This window comes from Euprymna scolopes, chromosome 45 (genome assembly GCF_053919585.1).
Source record: "Euprymna scolopes isolate OS-2025 chromosome 45, ASM5391958v1, whole genome shotgun sequence".
NCBI lineage: Eukaryota > Metazoa > Mollusca > Cephalopoda > Sepiida > Sepiolidae > Euprymna > Euprymna scolopes.
The window spans coordinates 23,994,716-24,011,385 of NC_136526.1; the positions used below are offsets into that span (position 1 = coordinate 23,994,716).

Genomic DNA, 16,670 nt, shown 5'->3' on the forward strand with positions numbered 1-16,670 from the left:
ACGTAAAAATCTTGCGTTCTGGTGGCGGTGAAGTTGCTAAAGGCGTTTTAGATATCGTTTTTTTTTTTTCAGATATTTTTTTTTAGATATTTCTCCCGCAGAAAATTGTTAAGATGCTTGAAAAACTGGTAGTTGATAGGTGAGAAGTTTACAGACTATGGCAGATGAGGCAGAGTTTCGTAGCCCAATTCGTTCAACTTCTGCAGGGTCAGTTTTGCAACGCGCGGACGGACATTATTGTGGAGGAGAATTGAGCCATTTCTGTTGGCTAATGCTAGTGTTGTTCTCGAAGTTTCTTATGCAGTTCATCAATTCGTTTACAGTACTCCTCCTCCGTAATTAAAAAAAATTGTAATAGATGAGACTAGGCGCAGACCACCAAACAGTCAGCATGGCCTTCTTTTGTATGTGGAGATGTTTGTAGTATTTTGGCTTTGTTGTCGTGTCTCTAACAAGGATGCTTAAAATAAATGATTTTTCTCTGAGTTACCTGATAATCTAATCGTCCGAACCTTTCACTAATTTCCAGCAAGTATAAGATACAGGAGCTGCTGCCATTTTGTGGATGGAGTCTGGACCGATCACCAAGATTACAAAGAACATGGATTTTGTGTTTGCATGCGGTTTTCCATATGAATTGCCGTATATGTGCTCGCAGTGCCAGTTTCATCTTTTCTTTTATCGACGCAACAATCATAACGTCATTGAACGAGTCTCGGAAAAAATGACAAGATCTCTGATTACCGCTAATGCTCGAATCCCGGTTTGGCCTCAATTGAAATGAATAGCTGTTCCCTTGAGGAAGTCACATATTTTAGCAAGCTCTTAGGACTTTCGCCCCAGACCCGAAAGAGAAGGCTTACATCAAATTCGTTGTTAACGTTGCTGGAACATGGTTGAATTATTTTACCACCCAATTAATCAAGATCAATTACTACTGCATATCTGATGTCGATTCTTCAAAATGAAGTTAATGGATCCAGCTCGTTTGAATTTTAAAAAAAATCATCATATTGTAATTCATAAAGCAGTTAGAGAATTGCTATTTTTTATATCTCTTTTATGTTTACCAAACCTTTTCTTGAGTTTAGGTTGAGTTTCACCAATGTACATATGATGGCAATACTTGCATAGACAATAAATAACTGCGTCAGATGTGGGATATTTTGGAAAAGGTTTTATTGTTTTTAATGCTTCTTTTGTAGTTGCTGATGTTGTTTGTATTGTTGGAATTCCTAGATGATTTAGCATTTTATGATTTATTGCATTATTGGAATGGGTAAGTAAATGAATGTGTTTTTGTCCGCTACATGTGATTTATGTTTCTTGTTTCCGCAAAATATTTTTGTATCTTTTTTCTTTGCATTAAATATGAAATATGTGGAGTATTGCAATGTTTTGAGTGAATTTTTTAAGAATTTGATTTTTTTGTCAATATATTGTGGACTAAAAATTCTGAGTGCATTTAGAAAAACTGATTATAATTTTTGTTTTGATTTTGTGAATAAGAATATACGTAGTCATATTTTGTGTGTAGTTGCACAACACAATTTGAATGCTACGTTATTATTGAGTTTTATTATATGTCCGGATACGTCGAGTTATTTTTTCTATTTCTTAGATAAACTTTATGAAGTTTCGAATGTGTTTGATTTGTATTTAATATTTTCTGTTTTTCCGGAAGAAAAATTAAAATGTCATCAACATTTCTAAAATATTTAATGTCAGTGGATAATTTAAATTTCAATGGGTTGGGTTCTAAGAAGTCTAGAAATAAACATGTTAGTACTCCACTAAAAGGGAGTACTATCCTGTAGAGAGTCCCAATTTTTATTTATAGAAATTATTGTTAAATAAAAAGTTATGTCAGTGATAAATACGATTATTTCTGTGAGAGTGTTGGGAGGAAACAGTAGCTTAACGTTGATCTTTTTTTAGATTCATATGAAGTCAATTGAAACATTTCATCAGGGGAACATCATTACACAGCGATCATATCTAAAGAAAAGCATCCTATTTCTTTTGACTCAAAAAGTTGAAGAGCTATGAAGACGTGAGTGGTACTATTAAAACGAGTGATTTTGTGTGCGCCAGCATTTATTTTTCTACATAGTCAGCACTATTTTCAATACACTTTTGCCAGAAATTCAATCACGCATTTCTGCTTCAGATACATATCCATGACAAGAGTTGCTTTCTTAGAGTCTCGAACCCTCAATATCTGCGAGAGAAAGATGAAACTTTCAGGTCATGAATGCATAAGTTCAGTCATCATAACACTGCAATTTACGATTCCTTCTGATTCATTTGGGCGGAATAAAAACTTCGGGACATTACTTTTTGAAACACCTCTCGTATAAAGATATTTATTATATTTAAGTTGCGTGTAGTTTTGTTTGTTCGTATGTTTGTTTCGAGGGTGCTGATCGTGTTCATTAGTGGCATTAGAATATTGGCATGATGCTATAAATGCTATATATTACCAGGTTCACAGGGATGTCCGACTTATGAGTTTTCAGGATGTCATATAGTGTGGAAGTATCGGGATCGTAGCCAACATTTTTTTTTATCTTTCATTATAAGGTTTTGAAGACTTATTAAAAGTTTTAATGTTTTTGTTTATAGTCTTTATTTTCCTCTGCTAGTTCTATAGATATCTTCTTTAAATGTGTGTTTTCTATATAAATACTATATTACCACCTTTATCTGTTGGTGATATGATGGTGTTTTTTTTTTTGTTAGGTGTTTTAAAGTAGCTATATATCTCTTCAGGTAGTAGCGAATCATTGGGTTGAGTAACGGCATCTTCCTCTCTCTCTCTCTCTCTCTCTCTCTATATATATATATATATATATATATACACACACACGCGCGCGCACTTATACATACATGTGTATGTATGTATAAGTGCGCGCGCGTGTGTGTGTGAAGAGAAAGTGAGCGAGGGAGAGAGACGAGGAGAGACAGCAACGGTGAAAGGAAGACGAAGCAAGAACGTGAGAACAAAATGAATTCAAGGAAGAACATGGTGTAGGGGAAGGGGCTAAAACGTTTGCATAAATTATAAACGTTGGACCTCATTGTATGCAAATGAGAGAGACAAGTAGATAGAAATAGAAGACAAAAAAAAAGGAGATAGAGAGAAGGAGAGACGAGGTGAACAGGCAGAGGGAGGGAAATATGTGCCACTCCAACTGCTGCAACATCAAAGCCACGCCCACTAGAAACAGCTTAATTTCAATCTCTAATTTCCCTCTCTCTTTTTTCTGTCCACACTTACACATAGGTAGAGAGAGAGAGAAATAGAGAGAGAAAAAGAGAAAAAGAGAGAGAGAGATAGAGGGGGGGCAGATAACAGATATAAAATATATGGGTAAATATAAATAAGACCGGATCAAAAAGTGTGAAAATCGTTTTATTCACTGACTCAAGCTTGGTCATCATGTGGATAAAAGTCATCTTGTTCGCATCTTTGTTCGTTTTGGGGGTAAGTTTCATTCCATTCCTTATTTTTATGCATCATTTCTAATCCTGACATCAAATTATATTTTCACCGTCCACAATCGCCTATCGATTTGTCATTGTAACATTTATTAATATTTTAAACAAAACTTTTTAATCGATAGATAAACGACATAAAAATTCATATCAAAAACTTAACACATTTGCTATTAACCGGGAAGTCGGCCATTTTGTAATTTTCTAGTATTTTCTTACTTCCGTAACTTTGTTAAAATGTGGATTTGAAGATAAAATTCAAGTTTGTACACCACGGTAAAATCTTGGGCCAATGTTTACATATGGCTAGTACCAGACTATGAAATCGGAAGTCCAAGACTCGAGTTTCGTTCTTATTTGGGGTCATCAGTTAGACACATCCCAACTCGGGATTCAAAACCCCAGCCTCTTGCATGCGAGGTAAGCACTCTACCAATAGAGCAAACGCCCGCACACAAGAAAATCAAGCAAACCGCGACGAAATCCGACAGTGGAATGAACCTACTTCGTCTCGAACAATGCATGTGATCATCGCTACCAGCTATAACCCAGGCCGATGTATCACAAGTAGAAATTTTATACTCGCTAAGGATGTCATCACGATAAACTTACCTAACAAGCAATAAGCACTAGAACCTTCAGAATATGAGAGAATATATAATTATTTCCAGAGCCAGACAACGTCGCAACTCACAACACCCATGGCAGCCAACAAAGCGGAAGTCAAGGGAGGAAGTTCAAGGGCGAAACTCGAATCTTGGCTGTGGAAATAATTATATCTGGTAGAAACTCTGGTAGAATTGAACGATTGTCAGAATCGAAAGATATTTGGCGGACAAATCAACCAAAACGAATTGATAAATATATTGTTTTAGAGAAGATATTAGTTCGGTGGTTGGTGAGGCTCATTCTTATATTGTATTTCTATTATAAACAAGAAATAATTATATGTGTGTTGGTACGCTCAAAGAAATTGAAGGGATTTAAAAAACAGGCACTCTCAGGAAATAAAGCTATTAAAGTAGAAAGTTTGCATTTAAGGACCTTGGGAGAGGAGATGTTTTGCTGCATGTCCGTTGAGTTGGAAGTATTTATGTTGAAGTGGTACAAAATTTATGTTGAAGTGGTACAAAATACAGTAAGATCATCAGAGCACATTCATTGGAAATACACCGCAGCGATATGACAGGGGTTTAAGCTTGACAGCCAGTGCAGAACTTATTAGATTCAAACTTGTTTGCACCTGACATAATATATATATATATATATATATATATATATATATATATATATATAGAGAGAGAGAGAGAGAGAGAGAGAGAGAGAGAGAGAGACCGGGAGAGACTAGTGATAAGATATATTCTAAAATGAATAATGCTTCAAGTCGTGAAGAGATGTAAGAATAAATTAACGGATACAAGATGACCTTAGGAACTTCACCCTTCCAAGCGGTACTTCTTCCTTTGATTTGTTGTTGGTCGCCTGAGACATCTCTATCGGGAAATACCGATTCTCAGCTACATTTCTACCCGAGCAGAATGCCCCTCCCCACTAAAGAAATACCAACAAATACGCGAATAAAAAGTGAAAGCACCAACAAGCTGCAGTCCCCGTCCAATTGTCACAATGTTACACCCCTGTGCTAGTTTTACAAGTACTTATATGGAATGTGCTCCAATGAACTTGATGCATTATCTGACAATCAGCAAAACTCCACCCTCTTTACTTTGAAATTTCCTCTACACTTTCTGTACGAAAATCCAAAAATTTAACTGAAATGTCAACAAACAGCGTATCCATATGGATTTAGCCTTTAATTCAAGGTAGCCCTCACGTCTTAGTATAATTTCTTTTGTTTTGTGTGAAAACGATGCACGGCGAAGAATGCAACGGTCGAAAGAGGGAACACTTCAAAATATGTACATAATGAAAACTGCAACAATAATTCTACTTAGAAGTATAAAAATGTGGAATTTCATTTAAACCAATTTCCGGGGTTTCCAGTTTTTCGCTTGTCAATTTCCTTAAGTTCGAATCAAATGCATTTGAGTTAGAAAATGTAAGTGGAAATGGAGCAAGTGAGTACACGACAGCAATCAACTACACGTTATATGTGAAACAGGAGTAGAACATATTGATGAAAAATTGGGATTAATGTAGACTTGTGTCATGTGTCATGTAACTATACCTTTACAAATTTGGGCTGCTAAGTCATTTTTGTGCTCAAAACCGAACATTGTAATATATGTTGGGGTTGCTTCCTTCTGGAAATAATCATATTTCAAAATAGACCAATGTAACATTAGCATAATTGTATTGATTATATATATATATATATATATATATATATATATATATATATATATATATATATATATAGTAATTTATAAAATATATATGGCGATTAAGCTATACTGAATATTCTGCGTTTCATCCAACTATAGGATTCGTCAGGCTTATGCGCGAATTCTGTCGTTGCTTCTTGTTTTTATATATGTTGGGGATTTCTAGTTGGCCAATCAGCTTTCTTGTATCAACCGCGCCCCTTCCTATCAGCCAATGGGCATGCATATTTTCAAACAAAGGATCTGTTTTAGAGCTAGGTTAGTGGTTTTAGGTGGCCGTTCTCCTTTTTTTATACATATAAATATACCTATGTGTACACAATAATGCACATATATACATATATACATATATATATATATATATATATATATATATATATACATATATGTGTGTTATCGTTTATGTATATTCATGTTTATTTAATTTATTTATTTGTTTGTTTTCTATTGTTATTGTTAGTTTTAAAGCTATTTTGTATCGCTATCCTAGAGTAAGTTTTATTTTGTGAACACAGTTGTTTGCTATTTCCCGCCTACAGTTTAATAGATTTTGAGGTTCTTTAAAGTACAGGATAGAAAATTTTTCATGGAGGCATAATTTACATGGGTCGTCTAAATGTCATTTAACAAGTCATCCAATATTTACGAAACAGCCCTAAAAAATAGTGGATACAAAAATATCGATATCAAATATAAGCAACAAAACACCAACAACTATAATAAAATTAAAAACAGAAGAAAAAGAACTATAATTTGGTATACGGCCCCATACAATCAAATGTTAAAAACAAAACTTGGCAAGAAATTTCTAGATCTTATTGAAAAACACTTTCCCGCAACCAACCCCTTACACAAAATCTTCAATAAAAATACCTTGAAGTTATCTTACAGTTGTTGCGAAAATTTAGAGATGATAATTAAGGCACATAATAACAAAATACTAAATGAAAACAATGTAAACAACAACAAAATAAACAATAAAAAAGGTAGACACCATGACAGAAATAAAACCAACACTAGCAGAAATAATAATAATAATAATAATAATAATAATAATAATAATAATAACAAACCAACCCCGGACAAGAACAACCATACCATAAATAAAAATACTAATAACGAACAAGATAAATGCAATTGTAGACACCGCACACTTTGCCCAGTCCAAAATAAATGTCTAACAAAAAGCGTAGTTTATTAAGCAACAATATTTGCGAAAGAAAACCCGAATAACAAGAAATATTACGTAGGCATGACTTCCTTAGATTTCAAAACCCGATACTATGACCACAAAAGCACATGCAAAAATAAAAAAAACACCGTATAAAAACAACACTAGCGAATAAATACTGGGAACTCAAAGAAAGCGGACATTCGCCGGTAGTCGAATGGAAAATAATGAGACAAGCTACCACATGCAGACATTTAGACGACCCATGTAAATTATGCCTCCATGAAAAATTTTCTATCCTGTACTTTAAAGAACCTCAAAATCTATTAAACTGTAGGCGGGAAATAGCAAACAACTGTGTTCACAAAATAAAACTTACTCTAGGATAGCGATACAAAATAGCTTTAAAACTAACAATAACAATAGAAAACAAACAAATAAATAAATTAAATAAACATGAATATACATAAACGATCACACACATATATGTATATATATATATATATATATGTATATATGTATATATGTATATATATGTGCATTATTGTGTACACATAGGTATATTTATATGTATATAAAAAAAGGAGAACGGCCACCTAAAACCACTAACCTAGCTCTAAAACAGATCCTTTGTTTGAAAATATGCATGCCCATTGACTGATAGGAAGGGGCGCGGTTGATACTAGAAAGCTGATTGGCCAACTAGAAATCCTCAACATATATAAAAACAAGAAGCAACGACAGAATTCGCGCATAAGCCTGACGAATCCTATAGTTGGATGAAACGCAGAATATTCAGTGTAGCTTAATCGCCATATATATTTTATAAATTACTAACTAGCTCTACTTACGTATTGAGCACTTTTGAAGTAAATACTTAAAGTTTACGCATAAATCTATACTTTCGTATATTAAATTTATGTGAATAAATGAAGTAGTTATATATATATATATATATATTTATTAAATTCGAAGTACAACAGAATTGTAATAGTTTAAAAGCGAAGTGGGGCATTTTTTTTTAAAACCTTATAAAAAAGATCGACTATAATGTAAAAAGAAACAGGATCGACTAAAAGTAAGAAAAATAAATTGAAAAGGAAGAAGATCAACTAAAAGGGGGAGAAAGAGAAAAGAAAAGGGGGAACGGTGAATAAACTTGAAGTACTTTTCGCCGACTGTCTTCAGAAGTAAATGTCGGAATGAAGTAATGTTGGCATGAAGTAATTTCTATGAGGGGGAAAAACACCGCGTAGAAATTAACCTGGTGGCGCCTGTGTAAAAACGTTCAACAAACGTATGTGGTCCATCTGTTTGCAAAGAACAAGTCTACAACAGTTTATTGTAAGGGCCTCCTAGAATCCGATATGTTGAACAGGGTTCTGGTGTCGTTATCCTTGATCGGACTAACTATTTGAAGAGGGTTCTGGTGTCGTTATCCTTGATCGGACTAACCATTTGTCTAAGTTCGCGACAATACTGGGCAACACCAGTTAGTTTATTAAATTAGGTGACCTTTCTTCCGACGATACCCTTAAAATGGAGGTTAAGTTCCAGAAATATTTTCTTCACCTCAAGAAGCGTAATTTTATTCCAAACGAGGTATACCGCAGAATTAGACCAGTAGGATCACAAAGACCACGCATGTACGGATTACCGAAAATTCATAAGGTAGAAGCACCCCCCCTTAGGTTCGGCGCAGCATGAATTAGCCAAATGGCTTGTAGAGATCTTACAGCCAGTTTCAAAACATTATTCGAGCCATTGTGTTTTGGATTCATTTGAATTTTCTTCCTGTATCCGAGACTTAGAACTGAATAGTTCTAATAATTATCTTGTGTCTTTTGATATTTGCAGTTTGTTCACAAATGTCCCCTTGGACGAAACTATTGACATTTGTTGTGACTACCTATATTGTGGCCCTAAATCGTGTCCCCCCTTCCCAGAACCGGTATTTGTTGAGCTGATGGAATTAGCCATGAAGGCTGTTTCCTTTAGCTTTGACAACCTGATTTACCCACAAGTAGATGGCATTTCGATGGGTAGCCCCTTAGGTCCCATTTTGGCTAACATTTTCGTAGGTTTTTGGAAAGATCGTCTTTTTTACTAAGATCTCCCCGCCGTCTTTTTACACGCGTTACGTCGATGATACTTTTTGCCTGGTTCTCTTCACATGACGACTCTGTAATATTTTTGATGTCTTTAATAGCTTACATCTAGCTCTCCAATTCACTATGGAATGCGAAGTCGATCATTCCTTACCTTTTTAGATGTCATGGTCTCCAAAGATTATACGAAGTGTTGCTTTGAAACTGATATCTACAGAAAACACACCTTTACAGGCCTTTACATTAAGTTAAAAAAAAAAATGCCCCACTTCGCTTAATATATATATATATATGTGTGTGTGTGTGTGTGTGTGTGTGTGTGTGTGTGTGTGTGTGTGTGAACCAATTATAACTTACAATGAGACACACTTTTGGTTGCTACCAATTTGCTCTGCAATAGTATTGAGAACTTTCTTCAGGTTTTTACTAATTACTATTTTTACTATATATATATATATATATATATATATATATATATATATATATATATATATATATATATATATATATATATATATATGTGTGTGTGTGTGAACGTAATAGATGCACTGAGACTAAAGCTGCTTTCAGGACTGCCAGCAACCACTGTAAAACAGTAATAAAAAATGCAAGAGAGCTATATGCCCAGTCTGTTAAATCCAAGGTAGCTGATCAGCGGCTTGGTTCCCACCAGTTCTGGCAAATAACAAATAGGATCCTGAACAGAAGTGTGCGTTCTATCCCAACCATTATCAATGGACCAGAGGTCATCTCGTCAGCGTCAGACAAGGCCAAACTATTTGCAAAGAACTTTGCAGCTAATTCTACCCTATGCGACGGAGGCCATCAACTCCCTATATTTCCTCCTATAACACAGAACAAGCTAGGTAACATACAAAAATCCGTGCATGAGGTCGTCAAGCTAATCAAGAGCCTAGATTCCAGTAAAGCAACTGGCCCTAATTATAGTGTTAAAAAAGCTTCAACCAGAACTTGCTCCCATACTTACGAAACTATTTAAGCGCTGCTTTAAGGAGAAGTGCTTTCCGACTCCCTGGAAGACCTCATCAGTTTGCCCTGTATTTAAGAATTCAGGTGATAAGTCATCTCCCTCTCAGTACAGACCAAGAAGTCTCCTGTGTGTTATGAGTAAGTTGTTGGAATCTATATAAAATAGAGCAATAGTCAACCACCTCAGCAGGAATAACCTTCTTAGTGACACACAATATGGTATCCGCTCTGCAAGATCTACCGCAGATGTGCTGACGGTTATATCCCACAGGATTAGTGAATCTCTTGACAAAGGCTTCCTTTCTAGAGCAATTGCTCTTGACATATCAAAGTTCTTCGACAAGGTATGGCATAAGGACCTACTTCACAATATTTGCAGCTACGGTATAACTGGAAATGTTTTCTGAATCATTAAATCATTTCTCTCCGATAGGCTCATAAGAGTAGTGGTAGATGGACAAAAATCGGAGGCCTGCAATATAAATGCTGGAGTCCCTCAGGGGTCCATCCTGGGCCCAACTCTCTTTCTGATCTACATCAATGACCTCCCTAAACACTTAATACTTAAATCATTCGTTGACATCGATGCTGATGACACGACAATCTACGGCAACACATCAAAGGCTGTAAATGACAAAGTTCTTACTGATTCTCTCTTCTCTGATCTCGAGCGCGTGGTTCAGTGGGGGAAGATGTCGCTGGTTATCTTTAATGCATCCAAAACCAAACTCCTATCCTTACATCATCAACGCTCAGATCCCCATCTGGCATCAATTGTGATGGATGGCTCTGGTCTGGGTGAGGCCCCGTGTTTTGACAAGCTTCTTTACTCCTGATCTGAAATGGAACACGTACATCAAGTCTGTTGCCAAGGTCGCTGGAAAGATGGTGGGATCCTTCTACCGCTCCAGAAGATATCTCACTACTGATGCAATTCTCTATCTATATAAAAGCCAAGTACGTCCAAGGATGGAATACTGTTGCCATATCTGGGCAGGAGCTGCTAAAAACAGCCTATCCTGCCTTGACAGAGACAAAATAGACTTCGTGGCTTAGTGGGGGATGCCCTTTTCTCTACCCTGCAACCTCTCTCCCACAGAAGAGACGTTGCGAGCCTATCCTTGTTTTATCGTTATTTCCATGGCAGGTGCTCGTCTGAACTCCAATCTCTGGTCCCCCCTCGCAAATCTTTCACTAAAAACACCTGTCTAGCTGAATCCACTGTGAAAAATTTCCTCCACTCTATATCTGTGCCTAAATCAAAACGCGGATTCCATGAACAAAGCTTCTTTCTTAGAACTGCACGCCTGTGGAACTCTGTTCCGTCTGCCTGCTTCCCACCGGACTACAACTTAGATGTGTTCAAGTCCAACGTTAACAAATTCCTAATGAACCGCCCCCTTAAGTAAAAACTTCATCAAATCTCCACACTAACGTAATGTACTTGCAATAACCCTTATCCCTGAGTGGCTTCCGGGCCTTGATAAGTGATGATCACTGTGTAAAAAAGAAGATATATATATATTTCATATATATATATATATATATGATATATATATATATGATATATATATATATATGATATATATATGGTATATATATGATATATATGATATATATATATATGATATATATATCATATATATATGATATATATATTTATATATATATGAAGTATATATACATATATATGAAATATATATATATACACATATTTCATATATATATATATATATATATATATATATATATATGAAATATGTGTGTATATATATATATGAAATATATATATAAATATACATATATATAAATGTATATATACATATATATATATATATCTGAAAACAAACAATATATATATATATATATATATACTTCTATAAATTTTGTTTTTGTATTGATATTCATTTGAAAAACCTTTTTGTTTCTAATTATTTTAAAAAAAATACAACTTTGTATACTTTGTTATATATGGGATACAAGTGTGATGAGTTCATCAGAGTGCATTGAATTAAAGTACTTCAACGGACACAGGAATATAATATTGCGTCGATGGGACAGAGGCTGGAGTTTGACCGACAGTGTGGGATCTATTATAGATGGTACTCTTTTTTCTCATGCCCATGCTTTGTACATTTGTAGGATGCTTTCTGGTGTAAGTAATTTTCTAGCACGTTTATAACGTACAGCGATACTGCACCAACCACACCGGGTGTCCTTAACCTCGTCGGATTCCACCCGATATGACAGGTGTTCTTTTGTCATAATTTGGCCTGTTGATCGTCTTCACCCACTGTTTTCATGGTGGGGCGCTTTGCCTCTCGATCGACTCGTCTCATACCCTGTGTAGGTAGTCTCCTGGTCCTTGCGGCTTGCTGCAAAATGAAGAGTCCTCACCACAAACAAACAGAACTCCGGTTTATAACAATAACAAACTATTTATTAATTTCATTACTTCATAACAGCTACTGTCTAAAGTGAGGTGACTGACTATTGCAGACCAGTAAAGTCACAGCTTTCCCATTAACACAGGCTAGTTAACATCATAACATCAGGCCCTGAGCCTCCCAATTCGGGAGCGCTTGACCAGCCCAGCCGTTCAGTTTGCTGGTTACGACTCTACCCTTTTTAGAATTCCTTTTTCTAAATTCAACCCCTTTTCCCCACCTCTCCTTTAGAGAGTGGTTACAAAAACCTTTTCTTTCTTCCTCATTTAACCCTCATTTGCACTGGGTTTTTACTTATTATCAAATTAGGAGTGATTAGTCATTCCAGGTCGAACGATGCTTGGGGCGACTCTTTCCCTTGACCCCCATTCTAAGTTGTCAGCTATAATCAGCTAAGGATCTCTGGTTCTCTTCATACCTCTCAACTGTGGTTTTAAAAACAACCTTTCATGTTAACAGATATATAACGACAATGCGATAAAAACAATTATTTGGTTTTTCTCTTTCTGACAAAATCCCATAGACATTTCTGTTTTGTCCCAATCAGACATCAACACCCCCTCGTCTGCCCTCTCTTCTCTATTTGAAAAACAAGACCATATGCTTTGCCTTTAACAAGCTCATAATGACATATCGGCGGTTTGTCCTATTTTCCTAGCTAAGGTTTTGCATTTCTCTGCACTCCTTCACCTCATCCCGTCCGGTCAAACCCCCCCCCCACCGCAATATGCCCCTCGCTGCATGCATTCATGACACCAATAGTGTCATACGTTAGGGAGAGCCAACCTTTATTGCAGCAGCCTTGATCATTTTCTTGTTAATCAGAGCTATTCATTAGGAGATGGGGGAGTTTAAAAAACAAATTAATTCCACTTTCATTGCCCATCTTAATATTCAACTGTGTAATCGTTATAAAAACGATAAAAAATGCTTTTCCAATTCATATTGCAAAATTCTCTGAAAATATTTCATCTGATTTATTTTTCTTTGTTATTATTTTTTCTGAATGCATGTAACTCAACCATAAAATGCTGTTTTTTTTTCTTTTTCATCTATAGACTGCTTTCACTTTAGAAGATGGCGTCGAGGTGCCCAGATCTTTAGAACTTTTATTAGATGAACTCAAAGGTGAGTAAGATATTTAAAACATCGCACAAATCATATATTTGTAGACATATTAATATATCGATACATATTAATACATACATATATGGCATTGATTTCTAAAGGTGATTTCACGTTTGAATAGATTTGTTTTAATAACATTGGAAAAAAATTCATTTTAAAAATTAAGTCTCTACTTTTATAATCGATTTTGTCTGAAGAGCCATTTTATTTTGTTGAAAGTTAGTCTATGTTATTAAGAAAAATAAAATGTTATTTGAGTTTACTTCATGATAATAATTTATTAAAAAAAATTTATAATTTATTAAAAAAAGGTAGCCTCAAATTTGAATTTCACTTAAAGATCCACTGCAGAAAATAGCATAGTCCACAAATTGTAAAAGTACCAAAAATGTACATTTTCAGTGAAATTAGAATTAGAATTAGAACAGAGAATGAATTTTTTGTCCGTTTTTAACGGGCTAACATGCCTAGGATATATATATATATATATATATATATATATATATATATATATATATATATATATATATATATATATATATATTTGTCACTCAGTCCTCATTTTTTTAATGAGTGATTTTTCTGACAAAGGGAGAAGAAAAAGCTGTATTCTAGGTTGGCAGTATTTTGCGTGAACAGTCGGCAGAGATGGCGGAAATATTTCGTTTCTATGTCTATCCTTGTAGCCATGCCACTAGTAAGGGTGCTGGAGGTAAACGTTTTATCTGGGCTGACGTTATCCGCCTGATAGTCAGGGACCCGAACCTTGGATTAACCACTAAGGAGGCTGTCCTATCAGCAGGCGCAAAGTACTGGGGCTGCTGTATTGCCATTTGGTGAATGGATTCTGGACCATGCAGTAGTCTCTGGTGGGGCCTCTCGATGCCATACTAGTGGGTAATTGTTACGGCTTTATCTTATCATGTGCTACAAAAAAAATTCTTCGTTACTTTTCTCTCTTTGTTTCCCCTCTCTGTCCTGCTCTAAGCAAATCTGACAACCTAGTCCACAAACTCCAAAATTCCATCATGACAAGTTTCAATAAAAAATACACGATTAAACCCGGATCTGAAACTTCCAACGTAGATCCCCACTACTATGTCTCCTTCTCCAACATCAGGGTTCTACGTTCTAACCTTCCAGAGGTTGAAGCCCAATTACAGGAGATTAAACCAGATCTTTTATGCGAAACTGGAATTGGACAGACTATTTCCCTAAATGAGTTCGTAATTAAAGGATACTCTAACCTAACTTCCAAATCTGACCCCCAAGATCGCCATGGGCATGGAATATGTGCCTATATAAAAGATGGCTTTCCATGTGGTAGGGACATCTCCAGAGAAGATCCTAACTTACCCTATATGTGCTTCCGAGTAGCACTAGCTCACACTACGGCATTTATATTTACTCTCTATCGCCCCCATAACAGCGGAGTTACTATCTTTAAAAGCATATCTGAGAAAATTGACCAAGTTCTATCAGCATATCCTTCAGCTAACATTCACGTATGTGGAGACTTCAATGTTCACAATGTGGAATGGTTGACCCACTCAAACAAGACCGATGATGAGGGGAGATTCTGTCATGATTTCTCCATTGCTTATGACCTCACTCAGATTGTTCACGAACCCACCCGTGTGCCCGACAATGACGGTCAGTATGCAAGTCTCCTAGACCTTTTTCTCACAACTTGCCCTGAACTATGTTCAGTTTCCGTTCTGTCCCCTCTTGGATCTTCCGACCACTCAGTTGTATCAATTAAGATAAAAATGAAATGTAATAAGTCCTCAGACGCACCTCTCCATCGTACAGTATATCGATACACTATGGCTGACTGGGATAGTTTCCGTACATTTATATCGGATCTTCCTCTGCGTTCCATGTTTAAAAAGGATGTGTCTTCTATAGTATCAGACCTGACAGAATGGTTAATTGTAGGTATAGACAATTTCATACCCTCGAAAAAGTTCCAGCAAAAACCTAACAGCCAGCCATGGTTTTCTCCAGAATGTGCTGCTGCTATTGCGCACAGAAATCACTTTTTTCACTGCTTCCAACGTAATAGATGTATGGAAACTAAAGCCGATTTCAGGACTGCCAGCAACCATTGTAAGAAAGTAATAAAGAACCCAAGAGAGTTGTATGCTCAGTCCGTCAAATCCAAAGTAGCTGAGCAGCGGCTTGGTTCCCACCAGTTTTGACAACTTGCAAACAGAATCTTGAACAGAAGCGTGTGCTCCATCCCAACTATCATCAATGGACCTGAGTTAATCTCGTCAGCATCAGACAAAGCCAAACTCTTTGCCAAGAACTTTGCAGCCAATTCTACCCTTTGCGATCAAGGCCGCCAAGGCCGCCAACCCCCAGAGTTGCCTCTAGTGTTTCTGCCATTTCCTTAGAAATGTGTTCATTCGTCTTCCTGTCGTGCCTGCCATAAAGTGGCAAGTTGCCTTGTTTGGGGTGAAAATGTAAAAAAAAAAAAGGTTTCATAAAAAACAAAAAACATTTTTCATATCTTGTTTTACTTCGTTTTGTTGTTAAAATAAAAGTTGAACATTATTTTCTTAAGATGTATTAGCAACTATTTTGCGTTATTTGGGTTTTTGGTCTTCATCGCATTTCTGCACTGGCATATTCAGATTCTTTCAGATATCTGCTCAGAAATGTTCGAGAAAGTTCGGAAAAATCGCGGTAACAAAACTGCATAAGTATGGAAAACCTTTTCTGCTATTTTTACAGTTTATTTTCATCAAAATTGAAATAGTGTTACGTTTCATTATCTTTATTATTATTATTATTATTATTATTATTATTATTATTATTATTATTATTATTATTATTATTATTCTTTTCTTGTTGTTGTTAGGTCTTATTTATAGTGAGAGTCTTAGAGAGAGAAGTTGTTGTAAGAGAGATGTTCGTGTTATGACGAGATTCATTTATATAAAATGTTCACACTTAGAAGTGTAATAGAAGCTCTTTG

General features: G+C 35.7%; 1 protein-coding gene across 1 annotated transcript in view; it reads left to right on the forward strand.

The window, feature by feature from the left end:
- The first annotated feature begins 3,268 nt into the window (after positions 1 to 3,268).
- Positions 3,269 to 16,670, forward strand: part of LOC145269294 (matrilin-1-like) — a 38,650-nt gene continuing 25,248 nt past the window's right edge. The window contains exons 1-2 of the mRNA XM_080124981.1: positions 3,269 to 3,487; positions 13,618 to 13,687. Of these exons, the coding sequence (XP_079981107.1) occupies positions 3,443 to 3,487; positions 13,618 to 13,687 (115 nt within the window). The 5' untranslated portion in view covers positions 3,269 to 3,442. The remainder of the gene's footprint in view (positions 3,488 to 13,617; positions 13,688 to 16,670) is intronic.